Here is a 22,463-nt window from a genome sequence, read left to right on the forward strand (position 1 = left end):
ATAAATTTCTGGGGGCTTTTTGACATATGTTTGGGGTCATTGTCCTGCTGGAAGACCCAAGATCTCAGACGAAAACCCAGCTTTCTGACACTGGGCTGTAAAGTGTGACCCAAAAACCATTGGTAATCCTCAGATTTCATGATGCCTTGTACACATTCAAGGCCCCCAGTGCCAGAGGCAGCAGAACAACCCCAAAACATCATTGAACCTCCACCATATTTCACTGTAGGTACTGTGTTCTTTTCTTTGTCGGCCTCATTCTGTTTTCGGTAAACAGTAGAATGATGTGCTTTACAAAAAAAGCTCTATCTTTGTCTCATCTGTCCATAAGACATTTTCCCAGAAGGATTTTGGCTTACTCCAGTTCATTTTGGCAAAATGTAGTCTTGCTTTTTTATGTCTCTGTGTCAGCAGTGGGGTCCTCTTGGGTCTCCTCCATAGCGTATCATTTCATTTAAATGTCGACAGATATTCAAGCTGTCCTGCAGGCTCATGGAGCATCAGTTTCAGTGCAAACTCTCTTTGGAACTTGTTTGGGGCTGCTCATCCACTGGGTTCTCAGACAGTTCTCCTCTCCTATTTCTGTTGTCCATGCATAGAGTGGCACACACAGACACACAATGCAAAGACTAGGTGAACTTCTCTCCTTTTTATCTGCTTTTATTGCCCACACCTGTTACTTGCCCCAGGTAAGTTTAAAGGAGCATCACATGCTTGAAACAATCTTATTTTCCCACAATTTTGGAAGGGTGCCGATAATTTTGTTCAGCCCATTTTTGGAGTTTGGTGACATTATGTCCAATTTGCTTTATTTTCTCCCTTTTTTGGTTTAGTTCCAATACACACAAAAGGGAATAAACATGTGTATAGCAAAACGTGTTACTGCAATCCATTTCTGTGAGAAATACTTCAATTACTAGAAAAGTTTCAGGGGTGCCAACATTTACGGCCATGACTGTAGCTGTTTTGGGGTTCTATGTACACAGATTGATGCAGGCAGGTCAGATAGATGCCTTTTATGTAGCGTAGGGTGAGGGATGCCACAAAGTTACAGGCTTGAGCCCCTGATAAATATTCATGTAACCACATTGATCGGAAAAAAAAATTGTATGAGATCCAACTAAAACATAGCAGGTACCCACCAAAGGTGACTATCCCTAGAACTGTACTCGCGGTGTAAAGCTCAGTGGAGCTATTAATCTGGGGCAAAGTAGAAGCCATTAAATGCAGCTTTACCTCCTGCTCTATACACAGTGCATGACATTAACAGAGCTGCGTGAAAACTATTTCCACCAGCCAAGTAAAGTTGGCTTTTGTACATTAGCCTGCACTGCTGGAATTTGCAGCATTTGTGTCTAAGAGAAAGGAGAAGATTATCCCCTCTCTAGTATCCAGGCTCCTGACGCCCACAGCACAAGTTGGAGCTAATTTGCCTTGAAATCAGCCGCTCTGGTTATGTGGCTCTGAACACAGCGAACGTCTCCAGATGGTTTTATTTAAGCGCCATCTGAGCGATATTATCAAGCAGATTACTTGGTTTCACGTTCTGCCGGCATCCATACCGCAGACCGCCAAGTGCAAAGCTCTGCCAGGAAAAGAATTTCAACTTCACCTCTTTTCACTCCAGTTTGATATTGACCAGGTCCCTTTCATAAACTTTCCACTGATGAAGCCAACAAACGTGGCTTAAGGTACATTTTGTTACCTATACGAGGAGCGTTACTTTTTCTAGGTGGGGCAGAGTAATGTTATGGCACTGCATGCCAGGACACCGATCCGGACACAAGTTACTTTAATCATAAAATAATAACTTGCCAAGTGAGAGAGATTTTCTTCTTAACAGCCTTCTGCATTCTGTAAATAGCTCCTTGTGAATATCCATTAGATACTCTGGTCCATCCTCATTAAAATACATCACTCTCTGTAGCTTTCTCTACATTCTGAGGTGTGACTGACCCTCAAGGAACACAACAATAAAGGGGTACTCCACTGCCCCGGCATTCAGAGCGGGCTATCGGTGTCAAGACATCACGCCCCCTCAATGTAAATCTCCCATAGACTTGCATTGAGGGGGCGTGACAGTGACTGCGCGTGACGTCACAAGGGGGCGTGACAGTGGTGTCATGACCCCCACAAAATGTTCCCAATGCTGGGGCAGCGGAGTACCCCTTTAAAAGCAAGTCTGAGCTCTGACTCAACAATCTCTAGGTCCGCTCCATGGACTTGTCAAAAGAGATTCAGTTCTTCGACTTTATGTCAACAATTAAAGGGGATGTCCAAGATTAGAACACCACGACTGTTCTCAGAAATGGTGCCACACTTGTCCATGGGTTGTGTGTGGAATTGTAGGTGGCTCTATTAAAGTGTATGAGACTGAGCTGTGATGCCACATTATGGAAAAACAAGACTATGTTTGGACTAAATCAACCTTGAATATAAAGCTGCATTCACTCTACAATCTTCCCTGAGGGATCAATCAAAAGGTTTGGTTTTTGGGACACTGTGTGATGTGCTGTGATATTACATACAGCTCAGCCCCATTCATCCCATAGATAAGATACTGACAGGTATCTGCTTAAATCTCCTGACAACTTCAAAGCCCAACACTTGTCCGAGACAACAGCCATCAGGATACAGATGTGCCCTAAGTCCCGTAGACTCAACAAACTGTCTCAGGCTACAAAGTTTCTGGGAAATTTAAATAGGAGTCCTGCCCCTAGACCAGGGGTCTCAAACTGGTGGCCCTTCAGATGTTGCAAAACTTCAACTCCCAGCATTCCCGACAGCAATTAGCTGCAGCAAATGGCTATCTGGCCATGTCCAGGCAGGCTGGGAGGTGAAGTTTTGCAACATCTGGAGGGCCACCAGTTTGAGACCTCTGCCCTAGACCATCATCAGCGTTACACTTTTTGTCTTCTTCATTTAGGGCCGGTTGATTAGGTCAGTATGATTATAGTAATTGTTGTAAAAATATTTATACAGCCCTACATCCCCCCGGTATAAAAGGAACAGGAATATAGAAATAAAAGCTTGCCAATTAACTTGCTACATTATCTATGGTTTACGGACATCATCTAAAAGACCCTTAGGTAATGGTCAAGCAGATTCCTGCCACACAGTAGTAATGAAGACAAGAGTACAGCCTCCATGGCTATACTTATCTCTTGGCTCATTCAGGAGATAAATGGGGGAAGGATAATCACACTGTCCTCCCCAGGCAAAAGGCAGAAGATTGAGATGGTTCAGGTTCCACCTGCTCATGTGATGCTGTGCAGGGGCATCATGGCAATGGCACCACAAACTTTCTCCTAGCAGATCTGGGAAACAATATGCCATCTGATCTAAAGTAAGCAAGATGCTGGATAGCAGGGAAGTAAGAAAAATATGGATTAAACACACAAGGATTAATAGACAAAGTGTGGGCTAATCTGATGAAAAGTCCTGTTTATGTTAACCTGCATAGAGAAGGAAAAAGTGATCTGTATCTGGAGGAGCTGGATGTGTATATGGATTACAGCCATGTAGGAGGACACATCCGATGCTTACCTGAGAGCAGCCGCGTGGTACGTGTCCACATAGTCAGAGATGAAGAGTTCTCTGTTCCGAATTACTGGGTCAGTGATCACCAGCTCCCGGCCAGAATCTATAGGGGACAAGGTAAAAAAAAAAAAATAATAATAATAATTAGTAAGCTACAAATAGAAATGTTAAGTTCAGGAACATACACTAAACATTATAATTCCAACATCGTAAAGGGCAATCCATAAGGTTATGTGAATAGTTGCTAAAATAGGCAAATGATCACATTCTCAAGCACCGAGCACCAGTTTGTGGCATACGGGAGGGTACAGAAGCCAGATTGACAGAAAACTTTTTCAGCCACATGAAACCTTGGAAATCAGAGCAAGTCAGTATAGTAGGATTGTGTAATGCCTCCTGTTGGTCGTCCTGCCGGTTATAACCACTTGTCACACACTTAGAGATAAGGAATCTTTAGGCTATGTTCACACAGCAGAATGTCCTAGTGGAATCTGCTGGAAAAATTCTGCTAGAAAATTCACACGGCAGTGGAGATTTTGCTGCAGAGATTTCACTTTCTGGATTCTGTAAAAGCATTAAACATGTATTTAAAATTTTTCTAAATTCCAGGCCGGAATCCCATTGAAGTCAATCGGGGGGCTTTGAATTTCGGCAGAATTTTGTGTTTTCAGCACCCAGAAATTCAGCAAGAAGTAACGCTAAACAATAACTCCTTGAATGCATAATGTTCATATCCTAAATGCAGGAATAACATTATGCAGTAAGCGCCCTCTAGTGGTGGCTGAAGGCCATTTCGGTAACACTGGCCCAGATATACCTATCTTTTTGGTTTGTCAATTGCAATTGTGATTGGTTACTATGGGGAAAAAATAAAAGGTTTTTGCCCACAGACAAATTGATAAATCTGGGCCATTAATTCTATGAAAAGCATCAACCATTATAAAGATATAATAAAAAGAGGAGTTGGGGGGGGGGGGGGGGGGGGCTCACACTAATATTTTGAATGAAGTGTATGCCGAGGTTTCTGCATTACACGTAACCCAACGTGTAAAAAGTGAATAAAATAAAAGAAAAAGGGTTGCAGACCTCAAGGTATATACTTACTATATGTGGAATGAAAGTATATAGTGGTTAAAATGGGATATACCGTAATTTTCGCCCTATAGGACGCACCGGCGTATAAGACGCACCCAATTTATAGGTGCAAAATCTAAAAAAAAAATAAGATTTTGAACCCAATAGACGTTTTAAACCTCCGGACCTCCAGATGTTGCAAAACTACAACTCCCAGCATGCCCGGACAGCCAACGGCTGTCCGGGCATGCTGGGAGTTGTAGTTTTGCAACATCTGGAGGTCCGCAGATTGAAGTCCACTGCATAGGAGGTAATACGTGTCCCCGCCGCTCCGGACCCGTCACCGCTGCCCTGGATGTCGCTCCATCGCTGTCGCCGTGTCCCCGTCGCTCCGGAACGTCTCTGCTGCCGGCCGGGTATCCTCGCTCTCCGTCGCCGCCATCACGTCGTTACGCACGCTGATGCACGTACGCGACGACGTGATGACGAGAAAGGAGAACGCCGACCATACAGGGGATCCCTGAACGGAGAAGACACCGAGGAGGCAGGTAAGGTCCCTCCCGGTGTCCTGTAAGCACTAACCCGGCTATTCAGTCGGGCTGTTTGGGACCGCCGCGGTGAAATCGCAGCGGTCCTGAACAGCCCGACTGAACAGCCGGGTTAGTGTCACTTTCCCTTCAGACGCGGCGGTCAGCTTTGATCACCGCGTCTGAAGGGTTAATACAGGGCATCACCGCGATCGGTGATGTCCTGTATTAGCCGCGGGTCCCGGCCGTTGATGGCCGCAGGGACCGCCGCGATAGGGGTGTATTCGCCGTATAAGACGCACCGACTTTCCCCCCCCAGTTTTGGGGAACAAAAAGTGCGTCTTATACGGTGAAAAATACGGTATGTGTAATGGAATAGAATGTGCAGACCAGTTGTATAGATAACCAAAAAATGTTTATTGATTAATTAGTTACATAAATGGTCTCAGCAGGGCCCTTGCTAGAGACCAGTATTAGAAAACAAAATAATATTAAAACAATGATGTAAGATAAAATTAAATAAAATATTTTATAGCAGCCACCTCTGTATAACTTGGATTATATTTGGTCAAATCCAGCCGTTTCTGTTATCGGATTTGGATTATTGGCAGTCTTAGAATAAGACTTCGAAGTCTTTCATTATAAAGATATATTAAGAAATGAATGCAGAATTTTGCAAGATAAACATGCGGAGTGAACATGCGCCCCCTGAACACTGAAACATAAGGAAATTCCTGTACATTCTTATATAGTGAGCTCAATAACAGTATGAAGTAAGATCCCTCTAGAGGCTGCAGACAGCAATAAGGTCATTTGGTTTTCAAATACAGAGGATTTTTTGGCTTTATAACAAGATCACAAAGAATATTGGGGGAGATTTATCAAAACCTGTCCAGAGGAAAAGTTGCCCATAGCAACCAATCAGATCGCTTCTTTCATTTTTAACAAGGCCTCTGCAAAATGAAAGAAGCGATCTGATTGGTTGCTATGGGCAACTGGGCAACATTTCCTTTGGACAGGTTTTGATAAATCTCCCCCATTGAGCCTAATTATGTTTATATATTTATATATAAAGACATTAAAGGGGTATTCCAGGAAAAAACTTTTTTTTATATATATCAACTGGCTCCAGAAAGTTAAACAGATTTGTAAATGACTTCTATTAAAAAATCGTACTCATTTCAGTACTTATGAGCTTCTGAAGTTAAGGTTGTTCTTTTCTGTCTAACTGCTCTCTGGTGACACGTGTCTCAGGAACCGCCCAGTTTAGAAGAGGTTTGCTATGGGGATTTTCTTCTAAGCTGGGCGGTTCCCGAGACACGTGTCATCAGAGAGGACTTAGACAGAAAAGAACAACCTTAACTTCAGAAGCTCATAAGTACTGAAAGGATTAAGATTTTTTAATAGAAGTAATTTACAAATCTGTTTAACTTTCCAGAGCCAGTTGATATATATATGTAAAAAAAAGTTTTTTCCTTTTACCCCTTTAAATCATCTGTACATATGTGAGGCACAAAGTGCCATAGATGTATTAAGTGTCATGGCATCAGGAATGGTCAGTTTTAGAATTAAAAACTGACCCAGATGTCCCAGACACATATGAACCCAGCCTAACCAGATTATTATATATTTTCCAACTGGCTAACAAATGGAAAGCTGCAGTCCAGCTGCTATTAACAGGTAGGGCTTTGTGCACAGTGTTATATGGCAATCCTGCTCAACGTTTGGAAGAAACTGTTCAGAACGCTGGAGCCGGGAGCTCGTGGTGTCATAGCTCCGCCCCCTCATGTCACACCCCGCCCCCTCAATGCAAGTCTATGGGAGGGGGGCGTGACTGCTGTCACGCCCCCTCCCATAGACTTGCATTGAGAGGGCGGGCGAGACATCATGAGGGGGCGGGGCTATGACGCCACGAGCTTCCGGCGCCGCCTCCAGTGTTCAGAACAGTTTCTTCCAAACGCTGAGCAGCTGAGTACCCCTTTAAAGGGTACGTTCACATGTGCATAATTTGCTGCATATTATCCACAGCGGATTCGGCTTCCCATGGAAGTCAAGGAGAAGGAAAATCTGCAGCATACAATCTACAGCTAAATTTGCACGTGTGAACGTACCCTAAAAGGGAATCTGTCAGAAGTCTTGATAGCCCAAAACTGCTGACAGTACCATAAAGAAATGGAAAAATAGCAGTCCTACTAGGCTAGGGAAAAAAATTTAGAATAAGGCAGAATAAATAGAGATACATCTATTCATTCTGCCTTATTCAAAATTTTCTCCCTAGGCTAGTAGGACTGCTATTTTCCCATTTTTTAAATCCGTATCTATTTGGCACATGGGTATGTGCAACGCAGTATCCTCGGTTTAGGTCTCATATTTTCCGTAGAGCTCCCACACTTGTACATTATAATACCATAAAGATGTCAGGGAGAGGGTTGGAATCATACCTTAGATAAACAATGTTTCAAAGCCACTAGACCCAATCAAAGAGACCACCCCTTTGACTCTTGTGGCGACGGACGATACATTAAAAAGCATTTATCGGTCTTGCGAGCTGCATGACTGACACCTAAGGTATGATTCCATTCCTAAATGTCTTTATGGGTCACACAGAGTTCCCTTTAATAAAAAAGCTAAGTTTTTCCCTTAAACAGATTAGTATAAAAGAAACCAGAGATAAGAAATCGTGATTCTCCCCGCATAACCGCGCTGATTTATAGAATGCCCACAATACAATAGCTGATAATTTTGCTTTCGGCTGGTCGTGCAGTGATGCAAAGAAAAACACTTAAAGAAATGTCTGTCTAGCAGCTCTCCAGTGTGCGTGTTATCTCATTACCTTACATAGGAATTAATTACTAAATGTATTCACTAAAACAATCCATTAACTACCGATTAATCATCCCAACTATTCACGAGACCAGAAGAACGAAAACAATTACTGGGAACACGCACCGATTTAGAGGGACGCAAAACAGAAGGACTATTCTGCAAAAATAGCCAACATATAGTGTGTGCCTGTGATTTTAGGCGATTTTTCCAGAACTCGCAGCAGTGTGTGTTCATGAAGAGTAATACCCTCTCTGGCCATTATATACCTGTACATATAGATTTCTGCCCTGTAGGGTCCATCTCTTAAATTTTAATTTATCTTTGGACTAGTGGGTTAAGCCTAGCCTGCACAAACACAGAAGAGGAGGTCCTGCTCTCTACAGCCCCTCCTAAGATGCATAATGGAGGACTTTATAGCGCAGTACTGGGCAGTGTAAGCTGTTTACGTCCAGAACATATATATATATATATATACACACACACAGAAAAAAGTGCACACTAAATGATGGACCTTTTGGTTCTTTTCAATTTGTATTGTTTGTATTATAGGAAACGCGTTTAAGACTATGTCCTAAGTCACAATTATTTATTATGGATTTTATTATATGAAGAAATAATGGTGAAGTAGGGAATTGTGGTGGTATTTCTCTTTATATGTTTCAAGTGCCCTTAGGGTTTTTATGCCAAAGCACGTCAACAAGGTGAGCTGGTTTCGACTTGTTACTGCAGCTCACCTGCATTCAAATACAGAGGCCTTAAATGGCAGACAGAGCCCACAATGAACAAGCAAGAGGCTGTTTCAAGGGGATGGCAAACACTTTTTTCTTATCTCAAAATAATCTTACTAATGGATCCCCTTTATACTGGGTATTACAAAGCAGTTAATATGGCATCGAACTATCCTTAAAGGGGCACTCCGATGGGAAAAAAAAAATTCATATCAACTGGCTCCAGAAAGTTAAAACAGATTTGTAAATTACTTCTATTAAAAAATCGAATTCCTTCCAGTACTTATTAGCTGCTGCATAGTAAAGAGTAAGTTGAGTTTTTCTTTTCTGTCTGACCACAAAGCTCTCTGCTGCTACCTCTGATCGAGTCAGGAACTGTCCAGAGTTGGAGCGAATCCCCATAGCAAACCTCTGCTGCTCTGGACAGTTCCTGACATGGACTGAGGTGTCAGCAGAGAGCAATGTGGTCAGACAGAAAAATTTAAAAATAAAAGAAGTTCCTCTGTAGTATACAGCAGCTGACTTATGCTATTATACTGGGAGGATTAAGATTTTTAAATAGACGCTATATATCAATCTGTTTAACTTTCTGGCATCAGTTGATTTGAAAAAAATAGTTTTCCATCAGATCAGAGTACCCTTTTAAGCTTAACCCCATTGTGCTGGATTATGTGGAGTAAATACATTCATATTGAGCATCTTTTCTTTTTGCCAAAACAAGGCTGACAAAACACAACACAATCTTCCCAACACATGGCAGGGTACACCGTACAGAAGACAAGGGTGAGATTTACCGTTCTCATTGTGCCGATCTTGTACCAAGTGCTGGTAGACGGAGTCCGGAACCTCTGACTGGCGGTAGTACCACTTCACATTCATCAGAAGATGGTCTCGTTTACTCTGTAAGAGACAACAAAGAACAATTTTGGTGAGAAACTCTGTCTAAAGATTTAAAGATATTACTTTATTAGTAAAAACAGGGTTAAATAGACATGGGAACTGAAAACAGAGATTAAATCCATCTACCCCCTTTCATTATGTTCTCTGTGTTCCCCACAGTATAGTAATCTGATGGCATCCACAGTATACAGTGGGTCTAGGAGCGCAGATAAAGCCAAATAAGGTCACGTAGCTGCTGAAATGCGGATATGGAACAGCACGATTTTATGTTTCTGTATTTATTTTACACCCTTCAGTTCAGCATTTGATGCCCGTCTGATGGCTCTGGCACAGTCGAATAAATGCCCTGGAGGGCTGCACTATGAAAGAAGATTTGCAATTCCCTTTGTACAGAGCTCGCAGTGATGCTGATCAATGAGAACATCAACAAGCAGAACATGTACCGCTCAATACAATTAAAATGTCTTCAAATGGCCCATAAAATGAAAACATAAAAAACAAGCTAATGCCCAATACACAGAGGCAAAGCAGGTTTTTTAGGTGGTGCCTAGACAAGCACATCCATGAGTAGCAACAGGATACTGTACAGCACAACCACACTTCAGCTTTTCTAAGATGGGTGTTTTTTCTATCTTTCTCTGGTCTTTTATAGATCGGTTGGAGACTCAGATCCCCACCATTCCATAGACATAGGCGGAAGAAGCGCGCAGCGCCGCATTTCACTCCTTGGCACACATTGTTGGAAACTGGCTCCATTATAGTCTATGGAGTCCGTGACTTGCAACACGATGGATTGAGCGCAGAGATGAGGAGTGAGGCGTGCTATTGCAAGCGTTCTTCCAGTTATATCTAGGGATCAGTGAGGGTCTCAGAACTGAGACCCCATACAACCGAAACTTTTGACATATCTACATGACAATTAATGCTTTTATTTGCCCTTTGGTGGCGGCTGCAGGGAAACTAAACACTACTGCCAGGATTTTCTATACAAAAGATCACTGAGGGTCCCAGCGGGGAGGGACACTTTGTAATCCCCTTGTTTCAAAAGATAAAAATTGCTTATTCTGGCAGATACAACATCCATTGAGTATAAAGACCATGTCAAAGAACCCCCAAGATTTCAGTTTCAAGAGTCACAAAGTAAAACTATATTGCTGAACTGCTGCGAGTCACAGACAAACTTTCAGATTTTAAATGGAGCCTTTAAAAAGGATCTATACTTTAAAAAGGGGTAAATTAAATTACCTAACAGTACTAGGGAGTCCCTTCTAGGACATTAGTGGCATATCCACAGAATACTCCATAAACGACTGATAGGTGCCGGTCCCACCTAGCTTGAGAACAAGAGTCCCATCCGATCTAATACAGCTGCTGGAGGTAGTTAGGAATCTTCCATAACTTTCATAGAGGTTAACAGGCGTGGTGTGTATAGGTTAGCTCCTTCAGTAACTTCACACTCAAAGGGAAAGAGGAGCTTTCAGTGTAACACTGTTCACACTCGAGTTTACACAACTGAATAACGGACAGTAAAATCGGACAAAATCGGATTACCTAAAATCGTATACAATCGTAATATAAATATTTGTTTGGCATCAGATATAAAATCATATCCAAAAATCATATGGCAGAAACTTTCATCAAATTTTGACAAAAATAAATAAAAAATCTTGAAGATTTCAAACACTTTCCAGAGTATTCCACATGTGTGTGTCATGAATCTGATGAAAATCACATCGTCACACGATTTCATACGAATTACATAGGCTATAATAATAAAAAAAATCGGACACGATTTCGATCCAATTTTGAATCTGAGCGAAAAATCGCGGTCAACCACAATTTTACCCTCGATCTAAAAACTTGCAAATTCAGATGTGGATCAATACTGATGCATGGTGTTGGATGTGATTACTGAATGGAAGTCAATGGATACAACTTGGAGTGCGGATTTGTACGATTTGGAGATAAAAAAAAATTGGGAGAAAAAGTAGGATGGTAAAATCGTGATGTGAAGGCGCCCTAAAACTGCAGCTGTCTTTGGCCTTCTGACTACCTCAGGTGGCTCTCTGTCTTAAGATCTGTGCTGATCCTGTTAGACATATGTGAACAAGCCACATGTACCACAAGAGCATATTTTAATAGACTGAAAAGAGGCAAGCCGCTGCCAGACACCTCTGTAGTTGAAAACAAGAAAAATCGGAATGCCTGTTCTTTGTACCTTATGACAGTGGATGCTGAGGAGCTGTCAGTCAGCCCCCAGTTATGTCCGATTGTCATACTACGAACCTGTGATCAGAACATCCAAGGTGCAGTAACAATTCTGCCCCAAAATAAGGAAGAAACCTCATTCTTCTATTTTCCAAAAGAAGCTAAAAGGCGGCCTGCCTGGACTGTAATAAAGACGTGACACGGGCACAGACCGCCGCTGCCCGCAGAGCTCTTACACAAACTCCTTTTGTTTGCGCTTTGTCTGCCTGAAACCCTTTGTGAGTCTGTAACACAAGAGAAAGTCATAATGAAAAAAAGCCAATGTATTTCTCCCTTATTCCAAAAAAAAAAAAAAAAAACTGCAGGAAGTTCACAAGGGCCTAAAGGGAAATTAACATTCCTTCACAGTGAGGCAAACCGCAGAGTGTTTATTTTCATTTCTTCTATGCAAACGTTAATTTTTTTTCTTCTTTCTTTCTTTTTTATTTTTTTTTACACAAGTTGTAATCCTGCACGAATGGTTAATCCCACATAACGCATACTTGTGGCTTCCAAGAGGTGAAAGAGGGAAGAAGGGGCTGCAAAGAGGAGAGAGATTCCAATTTCAAGTAGTGTTTAAAAAAAAATAATTTATAATAATAATAATAATAATAAATAAATAACTAAATAAATAAATAAATAAATAAAATAAATAAAAGTTCTGTGTGCAATGACAGGAATGGCCAGCTGGTGGCAGCATTGTGCCGAATACAAAGCATCATGTCTGGTAGTTTATCCTGGAGTGTCAGCACCTGTATGTGTCTATTAGTATTATTTTACTACAGAAATATATGGCATCATTAAAGTGGAGAAATCCCAGGAGCCAGGCAGCAACCGCACCACGAAAATTGCTTAACTTTTTAGGGTACTTTTCTATTGAGTTCTATATGTGCTTACTGTGTGCATTTGCCAACTAGATTGTGTATACAGGAGTGTTTACCAACCTGAGTGTCCAGCTGTTGCAAAACTACAACTCCCATCATGCTCAGACAGCCGAAGGCTGTCTGAGCATGATGGGAGTTGTAGTTTTGCAACAGCTGGAGACCCACAGAATGATTAAAGGGGTACTCAGCTAGAAAACATTTTTTTTTTTTTTTTTATCAACTGGTGCCAGAAAATTAAACAGATTTGTAAATTGTACAGGAGTAGTCAGCTCACCCAGTCCACCGCACGGCACCTGATGAACGGTCACATAACCTGAAACGCGTCAGTTTTTCCTGAGTTTTATTCCATTGTCACTGAATTTGTGACGGACCCATGTCAATGTTTTAACTTGGACGAAAATAAAGGTGAAGTTACTTTTACCGCTGGCTCCTGCATTTTTTGTTGTCAGATTTGTAAGCTTCTTAAAATGACAAAAATCTTCCAGTACTTATCAGCTGCTGTATGATCCACAGGAAGTTCTTCTCTTCTTGAATTTCCTTTCTGCCTGACCACAGTGCTCTCTGCTGACACCTCTGTCCATTTTAGGAACTGTCCAGAGTAGGAGGAAAATCCCAATAGAAAACCTATCCTGCTCTGGACAGTTCCTAAAATGGACAGCAGGTGTCAGCAGAGAGCACTGTGGTCAGACAAAGGAAATTCCAAAAGAAAAGAACTTCCTGAGGATCATGCAACAGCTGATAAGTACTGGAAGGATTAAGATTTTTTAATAGAAGTAATTTATAAATCTGTTTAACTTTCTGGCACCAGTTGATTTAAAAAGAAAGAAGAAAGTTTTCCAGTGGAGTACCCCTTTAACAGCAGTTTACAGTATTTTCTACCTTGTCTATGTTTTAGAAGCGATAATATACAAGCATGACAATGGCCATACAAAAGCTGAAGACGGCACCTGCAGCAGATGGAGCTTGAGAAATGTGACCATTTTGTGCAATGACCCCGTCTAAGAAGTGTCAGGAGAGGGGACGTGTGAGCATAGCCGGGGTCAGGGTAGGGCTAAGTGAGCCTGTTAACCTCTAGACCCCAAGAGGTGACCGGGGCCTGAACAAACAATGTGCGCTATCCTGGGCACGCTGCCCCTTCCTCGTTCAGGAAGTAATGATGAAGATGAAGTTTACAGAAGGAAAATGAACCTTTTCACCTCACACACGGCTTAGGCTTAGACCTAAAAATACAGAATCTTCCAAAGAGGCCAACCTGTACCCATCAAATGGAATGACGCCAGTGCATTCTGTGCCATCAAACATCTGGGCCTATGATTATAACAGTTTTCTAAAAACCATGTTGAATGAATGTATGAAGACACTATATGATGTGGTTAAGAAGTTTGGGAATTTAAATAGCTAAATTTGGTAGTTTATAGCTAAAAAAATAAATAAAAATGTTGATATGTTGTAGGGACAATTTAAAGGTTTAAATAGTCTTAAAGCGTTTATGCATGAAAATGTTACATATATATATATATATATATATATATATATATATATATATATATATATCTATCTATCTATCTATCTATCTCAACTGGCTCCAGAAAGTTAAACAGATTTGTAGATTACTTCTATTGAAAAATCTTTATCCTTTCAGTACTTATGAGCTGCTGAAGTAGAGTTGTTCTTTTCTGTCTAAGTGTTCTTTGATGGCAACTGTCCAGAGTGGAAGCAAATCCCCATAGCAAACCTATTCTACTCTGTGCAGTTCCCGAGACAGACAGAGATGTCAGCAGAGAGCACTGTTGTCAGACAGAAAATAACTTCAGCAGCTGGTAATTATTGGAAGGATTAAGATTTTTTTAATAGAAGTAATTTACAAATCTGTTTAACTTTCTGGAGCCAGTTGATTATATATATACATACATATATATATATATTTTAAGTTTTTTCCTGGAATACCCCTTTAACCTTCCTGCTCTGTGTTTACAGTATCTGGACGGCCCCATAGACTTATAGGAGTATGTCCTGGTCACACGACACAGAACCAGAAGAAAACTCACTAAGCGTGCTCTTCTCCCAACCATTCTCCTGACTGGTCGGGATCTAAACGCTCAGACCCCATCAGATCATTACATATGACATATCAAAAGTTTTGTTGTTTTTTTTACTATTTACATTGGTTAAAAAAAATTTAACTGCTGGAATACCCATTTATGTGACAGTGTAATCTATAAGTGCTGATTCTAAGAAAATAAATGCTATATGTAATATCTATTCTGCATGAAGTGTCCAAGTTTGTAATGCAGATGAGCTTCATTGGGGACAGGACTAATCTGTATGCAAAATAACATAGTAATACAGTAAAAAAAAAAAATGTATGTATATACCATCCAAAGCGAAGACACAGCAAACTGCAGCGGCGCATGGGTGAATAAAGTGGCTAGAAGTTTATTTGCACCAACAAGTACATGCAACGTTTCAGCCAAATGGCCATTCTCAAGAAATGGACGGAATATGCTTGGTCCGGTGGTGGAACGCTGGTTGGACACTTGCAGACGCACTGGGACTCTCAAGTGCTGACTCTGCGTGCATATATATCTAGCTATATACACATTCATACATATTATGCAAAGCAGCTCATCACACCACCTTCTCAGGTAGCATGCCCTAAGATCAGCCCTGGCTCCAGTTACGAAGTCTCAGAAACTGATTGGGATTTATGCAAAGCCAAATTCTTCCTAGAAGGGAAGAAGACCAATCTGCAGACAGCTGTCGGGGTGCTTGCCTCTCGTCAGTACAGAGCAGGGTGATCTGGCTTGGCTGTGATCTTAGCGCATGCTACCTGAGAAGGTGGTTAGATGAGCTGCTTTGCATATTCCTTAGCCAGAAAGCCCACGGAGTGCTAAAGGCCTTTTTGGTGCTCCTCCCTAAGGAGAACACTTGCCCCTTAGATATATATATATATATATATATATATATATATATATATATATATATATATATAATCTCAAGGTTAAATATAAAAAATAATAAAATACTAAATATCTGGCTAAAGAAAGTGTGTTCCAAGGCCAGGATATCTACAGGCAATATAAATAAGTGAAGTCACCTTTCTCTCCTAACAAATATATTCCGGGAGATGTTAATAAGGCGGCTTTGAAATATCTGTGACACCAGCCTAAGAAATCTGCTCGTAATGAATCTTATGGATATACCTTCTAGGCAAATGCTGTCATGTGTGATGACATATCAGGAAATGGAGTACAGGATTGTTATTAGCTACAGGCAGGGAGGGCAACCATCATGTACAACACTGGAGCCAGCCTCCTGTCGGGGAGGATTTGTCACAGAAATTATACGTATTGATGGTTTGGAACCTCGGCTGTTCAGCTTCTGCCTCCTTTTAGGTCTGGGGAGATGTACGGCGCTGAATACGATATAAAAAGTAATAAAACCAATGTACCTGGACCTTCAGTACATCAGAACCAATGGAGTAAACCAGCAAAATATTTAATAATGACATAATACCCTGATAAAATGTCAGATATTCCTATATATCTATATACACTGATCAGCTAAAAGATCAAAACCAATGACAAATGAAGAGGTCAATATAGACAACAGCAACAGTCTTGTTGGTAGTAGAAAAAACAGGCAAATGTATGGATCTGAGGGACTGTGACAAAGGGCAAATATAGTGATGACTAGACGGCTCGGTCAAAGGTTCCCATATGCGGTGGTAAGAACAGAGTTTCCCAATCAGGGTGCCTCATGCTTTGCAAGACTACAAATCCTAGCATGCCCAAACAGCCAAAGGCTGTCTGGGCATGCTGGGAATTGTAGTTTTTCAACAGCTGGAGGCACCCTGCTCGGTAAACACTGGCCTACACAAGATGGATTTACAGAGAGTAGCGCCTAATAAAAATATAATTTTTATTTATTATTAGTAATATTAATCATATCAAATATTTTTAATATGTATCATATCTATAAAATAATAGCAAATAGGGACTAATAAAAATAATATTTATATTAGTCCCTATTATTTGCTATTGATATTATAGATATGATCCACATTAAATATTCATGGTAATATCTATTATAATAATAAATATGACTACTATTATTATTAGGCTCCTTTCACATTGCCCATTGTGCCTGGCAGTGTGACGGCCGTTAGAAGATAGCGGGAGAAAAATTTGTGCTTGAGACAACTTTTTCTCCCGCTATCTTCAGACAGAATAAAGGGAGTCATAACGGATGTTCGAGGAATCCTATGTAAGTCAATGGGATCCTCTGTGCCCGTTATAACTCCCGTTAGGCTCCGTTACAATAACAGATGTTAATGGCTGTCAAAGTGAAGAAAAAAAGCCCTTAACGTCCGATTGTAACGGCGCCTCTAGTGTAGTGTGAAAGTAGCCTTATTATTATGATAACTATTATTGTTATTAATCCTTATTTGCTATAATTGATATTATAAATATTTAATATAATAATAATACCATCATCCCAACATTACATTACTGGTGATCTTTCTTTATAAATGAGCTTTTGCGCACAACATATGGGATCCCGGGGTTACACACAATGGAGAACAGATCAATGACATTAATAATTTAACAAGACCTCATGAATCACTCTGGAATATACCCACAGACCTAATGGAACAGCAAGAGGAAGGCCTATTAACTGTACTGAAAACCAGATTATCCATACAGACAGGCGCTATTAAGAATTATGGTTCTGCGCACAATATGGCCCCTACCGTATACATAGGCAGTGGTGCCACACAAAAGATTATCCTTATCTGCAGGATCTCTCAGCAGCAAAACCCCATTCTGACACAAGGGGGCAGCACTGAGCTGCTGAGTGCTCTCCTGTATACACATTAGGCTCTGGCAGAGCAGAACAGACAAGATTTGAGACATGGGGCAGGGATGTGCTGACAGGCCGGGAATGTGACAGATACACAGCCCGGCTCTACCACAGGTGGGTGCAGAGGCGCAGGGCACCCGCAGCCTCCCAGCTCTATACACCCGGCTCCATTACAAGCTTCATGAGAGCTCCCTAGTAATTGAGTCGAGCAAGGTCTAGGTAAGTGATCCATAAAAACCACCATGTGCCCGACAACAAACAGGATCATTTATTAAAAAAGACATAACCAGACATGAGATCACTGAAGTGCCCAGCAGGGAATGTTTGCTACCTCGGCACACGGCGGAGCAGGGACCATTCTGGAGAGACGCTCATTACTCTCTCTATTCCCTACTAGGCTTCAATTTTCTCAAGACCAAAATCTGATGTCTGTTTTATAGGTCACCAATCCATCAGCCGAGCCACTGAAGGTGAGGATGTACTTGAGCCGCGTAATTGTCCGTGTGCTCCGGGCTTGACTCCAATTTTTATATTATATCATATACAGGCACACATACTATATGGCAGACATGATACAGACACATAGAAAAGAGAAAATAGATGGGAGACAGATATGACAAAGACATATGAGAGAGCTATGCGATAAATAGACAGACATGCGATAGACCAGGGTTTCCCAAGCAGGGTGCCTCCGGCTGTTGCAAAACTACAACTCCCAGCATGCCCGGACAGCCGTTGGCATTGTGGGAATTGTAGTTTTTCAACAGCTGGAGGCACCTTGCTTGAAAAACACTGTAAGAGAGGGACAGGCAGACAGGCCTACGTAAGAGAGGGACAGACAGACCTACGTAAGAGAGGGACAGACAGGCCTACGTAAGAGAGGGACAGACAGGCCTACGTAAGAGAGGGACAGACAGGCCTACGTAAGAGAGGGACAGGCAGACCTACGTAAGAGAGGGACAGGCAGACCTACGTAAGAGAGGGACAGGCAGACCTACGTAAGAGAGGGACAGGCAGACCTACGTAAGAGAGGGACAGGCAGACCTACGTAAGAGAGGGACAAGCAGACCTACGTAAGAGAGGGACAGGCAGACCTACGTAAGAGAGGGACAGGCAGACCTACGTAAGAGAGGGACAGGCAGACCTACGTAAGAGAGGGACAGGCAGACCTACGTAAGAGAGGGACAGGCAGACCTACGTAAGAGAGGGACAGGCAGACCTACGTAAGAGAGGGACAGGCAGACCTACGTAAGAGAGGGACAGGCAGACCTACGTAAGAGAGGGACAGGCAGACCTACGTAAGAGAGGGACAGGCAGACCTACGTAAGAGAGGGACAGGCAGACCTACGTAAGAGAGGGACAGGCAGACCTACGTAAGAGAGGGACAGGCAGACCTACGTAAGAGAGGGACAGGCAGACCTACGTAAGAGAGGGACAGGCAGACCTACGTAAGAGAGGGACAGGCAGACCTACGTAAGAGAGGGACAGGGACAAATATGAGATAGATATAAGAGATATTGTATAAGTTAGATAGGAGATAGTTTATATATTATAGGAGATAGATCGATAGGAGATATATATATATATATCATATTATATTAGATAGATTGAAAAGCGATCGATATGAGCTAGAACCCTAAATATAAAAAGAGATAGATCACTAGTGACACCAGCTAGATACAGGGGTGCTCCCCCCAATACACAATCATCACCGTGGAGACTTAGGCCATTACATTTGCCTAATATTGCAGATTTCCAAGTGTTGCCAGAAGCTCTTTCTTTCTTTCTAAGTTATTTATTTTAAAGTCATTTATCATAACTACAGACTAGAACTGAAAATGCCTGACATCTACATATCTCTGTTAACCACTGAACATCCAGGTGGTACAAGACCGACGTCATCTGATCACGCCGCACATGAAGAGAACTATTAAATGTGGACTTGGTACCGCTGGAGGGCACAACGCTGACAGATGAGACGATAAAAGGCTGCCAACCAGTACCCATGCTACAAAAATAAACCCAGGTATCAAACGCCAACCTTCTCAGTGTTTCCCCAACCAGGGTGCCTCCAGCTGTTGAAAAACTACAACTCCCAGCATGCCCGGACAGCCGAAGGCTGTCCGGGCATGCTGGGAGTTGTAGTTTTGCAACAGCTGGAGGGACCCTGGTTGGGAAACACTGCTCTATCTGATGAGAGAGAATGGACCAGACGCTACTAAACGTTAACCTCTTCACTGCCAGCCAGGAACATCTCCGGGTTCAGCTGCAGAACCTCATCGCACGGCTCGGCAGGAGTTAACCCTGATTTATGGCACGCTAGCCATGGAGTGCAAGTGAGAAGAGAACAAACAGAGATACGTGTCCTGACAAGAATGAATTGAAGTCATTGCTGAGTGTTTCCCACAGCTCCTATAATGTGCTACTGAGCAATAAAACACTTCCAGCGAGACTGCTGGCTAATTCTCATTGGAAGAAAGTGACATCTTCCAGTGCCGAGCTCCACGTACCTACATAACCCGCCCAATGCTGGATTTTTATTGGACATTAAGAGTGCACGGCCCAAGCTCCTGCGTTCTGCCATGACGGCTAATGATACGCCGCTGCAGGGACTCTATTTCACCGACAACAGGTTCAGGTTACAGACAATCTATACTTACCCTCCCCCCCTCCAGCTTCTGCGCAGCCACCGAGCTGCCCACCCTATAATGTTAAAAGAGACAGAAACCCACAGCTGTTGTAAACCCACAACTCCCAGCATGTACTGACAGGTCAAGTCTTTAAGGGCATGCTGGGAGTTGTAGTTTTATAACCGCTGGAGAGCCTCAGGCTGGAATAGTCTACACACTGCGGACCTACGGATGTTGCAAAACTACAACTCCCAGCATGCATTGACAGTCTGTTAGGGCATGCTGGGAATTGTAATTTTGCATCATCTGGAGGTCGACCCTTTGGAGACCACTGGTCTAAAGCACCCAGTAAGGATAATATTGTAGAAGGTTCCCTGAAATGTCATGGGGCCACAAATAGTCTGTCAGGACATGCTGGGAGTTGTAGTTTTTTTAAAGGGGTACTCCGGTGGAAAACAATTTATTTATTTATTTATTTATATTTTATATCAACTGGCTCTAGAAAGCTAAACAGATTTGTAAAATTACTTTTATTAAAAATCTTAATCCTTCCAGTACTTATCAGCTGCTGTATACTACAGAGGAAGTTGTGTAGTTCTTTCCTGTCTGACCACAGTGCTCTCTACTGACACCTCTATCCATGTCAAGAACTGTCCAGAGCAGGAGAGGTTTGCTATGGGGATTTGCTACTACTCTGGACAGTTCCTGACATGGATAGAGGTGTCAGTAGAGAGTATTGTAGTCAGACAGAAAAGAACTACACAACTTCCTCTGTAGTATACAGCAGCTGATAAGAACTGGAAGGATTAAGAACTGTCCAGAGTAGGAGCAAATCCCCATAGCAAACCTATCCTGCTCTGGACAATTCCTGAAATGCACAGAGGTGTCAGCAGAGAGCACTGTGGTTAGACAGAAAATAACTACGCAACTTCCTCTGTAGTATACAGCAGCTGATAAGTACTGGAAGGATTAAGATTTTTTCAATAGAAGTAATTTACAAATCTGTTTAACTTTTTGGCACCAGTTGATTTAAACATTTTTTTTTCCATCGGAGTACCCCTTTAAAGGGTACCTCTCATCAAATAAACTTTTGATATATTTTAGATTAATGAATGTTGAATAACTTTCCAATAGCATGTTAATGAAAAATATGCTTCTTTCTATTGTATTTTTCCCGATCAGTCCTGTCAGCAAGCATTTCTGACTCATGCTGGAGTCCTAAACACTCAGAGCTGCCAGCCTGCTTTGTTCACAGCCAAACATGCTGTGAACAAAGCAGGCTGGCAGCTCTGAGTGTTCTCCTTTGTGAACAAAGCAGACTGGCAGCTCGTAGTGTTTAGGACTCCAGCATGAGTCTGAAATGCTTGCTGCCAGGACTGGTAGGGAGACCCCTAGTGGTCATTTCTTCAAAGTGGAAAATTAAATAGAAAGAAGCATATTTTTTAATAACATGCAATTGTAAAGTTATTCTGCATACATTAATCTATAATATATCAAAAGTTTTTTTGATGAGAGGTACCCTTTAATAGCTGGAGACTCCTGGTCTATAACAGAGGCCTTCAAACTGTGGATCTACAGATGTTGCAAAACTACAACTCCCGGCATGCCCGGACAGCCAACAGTCCGGGCATGCTAGGAGTTGTAGTTTTGCAACATCTGGAGGTCCACTGGTCTATGAGGCATGGTCAGGCTCGTACTGTACAAGGTGCATTCACACTAAAAGGGTCCCTGAAATGTCATGGGGCCAAAATTGTGTAAAGCAGAGACAGATTATGAAGGCTGCTACTACTTTTCCGGATTACTACGTCACCCATCTGCGTGTTTCTCTGGGACACAAAATTATTATTTTTTTTTATTCCAAGAAATTCGGGACTCAAACATTTTGCGTTATCTGTACAACACACTCCAACTGAACCAGCATCTCCCCCAAGGCTCGCCGCCAGTGCATCCAGAGCAATTTCACGTACCGCACACTCCAGTCTACAGGATTTATGCAGCCGACCAGATGAGGCCCCAGTGCGCGCGCCGTATAATCAGGAGTCTTTCCACATCAGGTAGTGGTTATGGCAAATTATTGAGATTTCATTTAAATACTGAACAGTGGTCACAGAATCCTCGGAGGGGGAAAACCGCCGATCCTGTGCGGGGGCCGCAGCTGTCCAGCAGATCCTGGGGAAGAGGGCTTTAAAATGCCTCATTACGTTTCCTATTTAGGAAGCTGGGCTCTGTGCAGAGGCGCCTGGA

General features: G+C 42.1%; 1 protein-coding gene across 3 annotated transcripts in view; it reads right to left on the reverse strand.

The window, feature by feature from the left end:
• The window catches only part of RERE (arginine-glutamic acid dipeptide repeats), a 363,134-nt gene that overhangs the window by 87,515 nt on the left and 253,156 nt on the right, over positions 1–22,463 (reverse strand). For all 3 annotated transcript variants that reach the window (XR_008848528.1, XM_056544467.1, XM_056544468.1), the window contains exons 4-5: positions 9,490–9,595; positions 3,547–3,643 (exon numbers count right to left, since the gene is read on the reverse strand). Coding sequence is in view for 2 of the 3 variants with exons in the window: in XM_056544467.1 (XP_056400442.1) it covers positions 3,547–3,643; positions 9,490–9,574 (182 nt within the window). In the remaining variant the exon portion in view is untranslated. The remainder of the gene's footprint in view (positions 1–3,546; positions 3,644–9,489; positions 9,596–22,463) is intronic.

The sequence above is a fragment of the Hyla sarda genome, chromosome 10 (assembly GCF_029499605.1).
Source record: "Hyla sarda isolate aHylSar1 chromosome 10, aHylSar1.hap1, whole genome shotgun sequence".
Lineage (NCBI taxonomy): Eukaryota > Metazoa > Chordata > Amphibia > Anura > Hylidae > Hyla > Hyla sarda.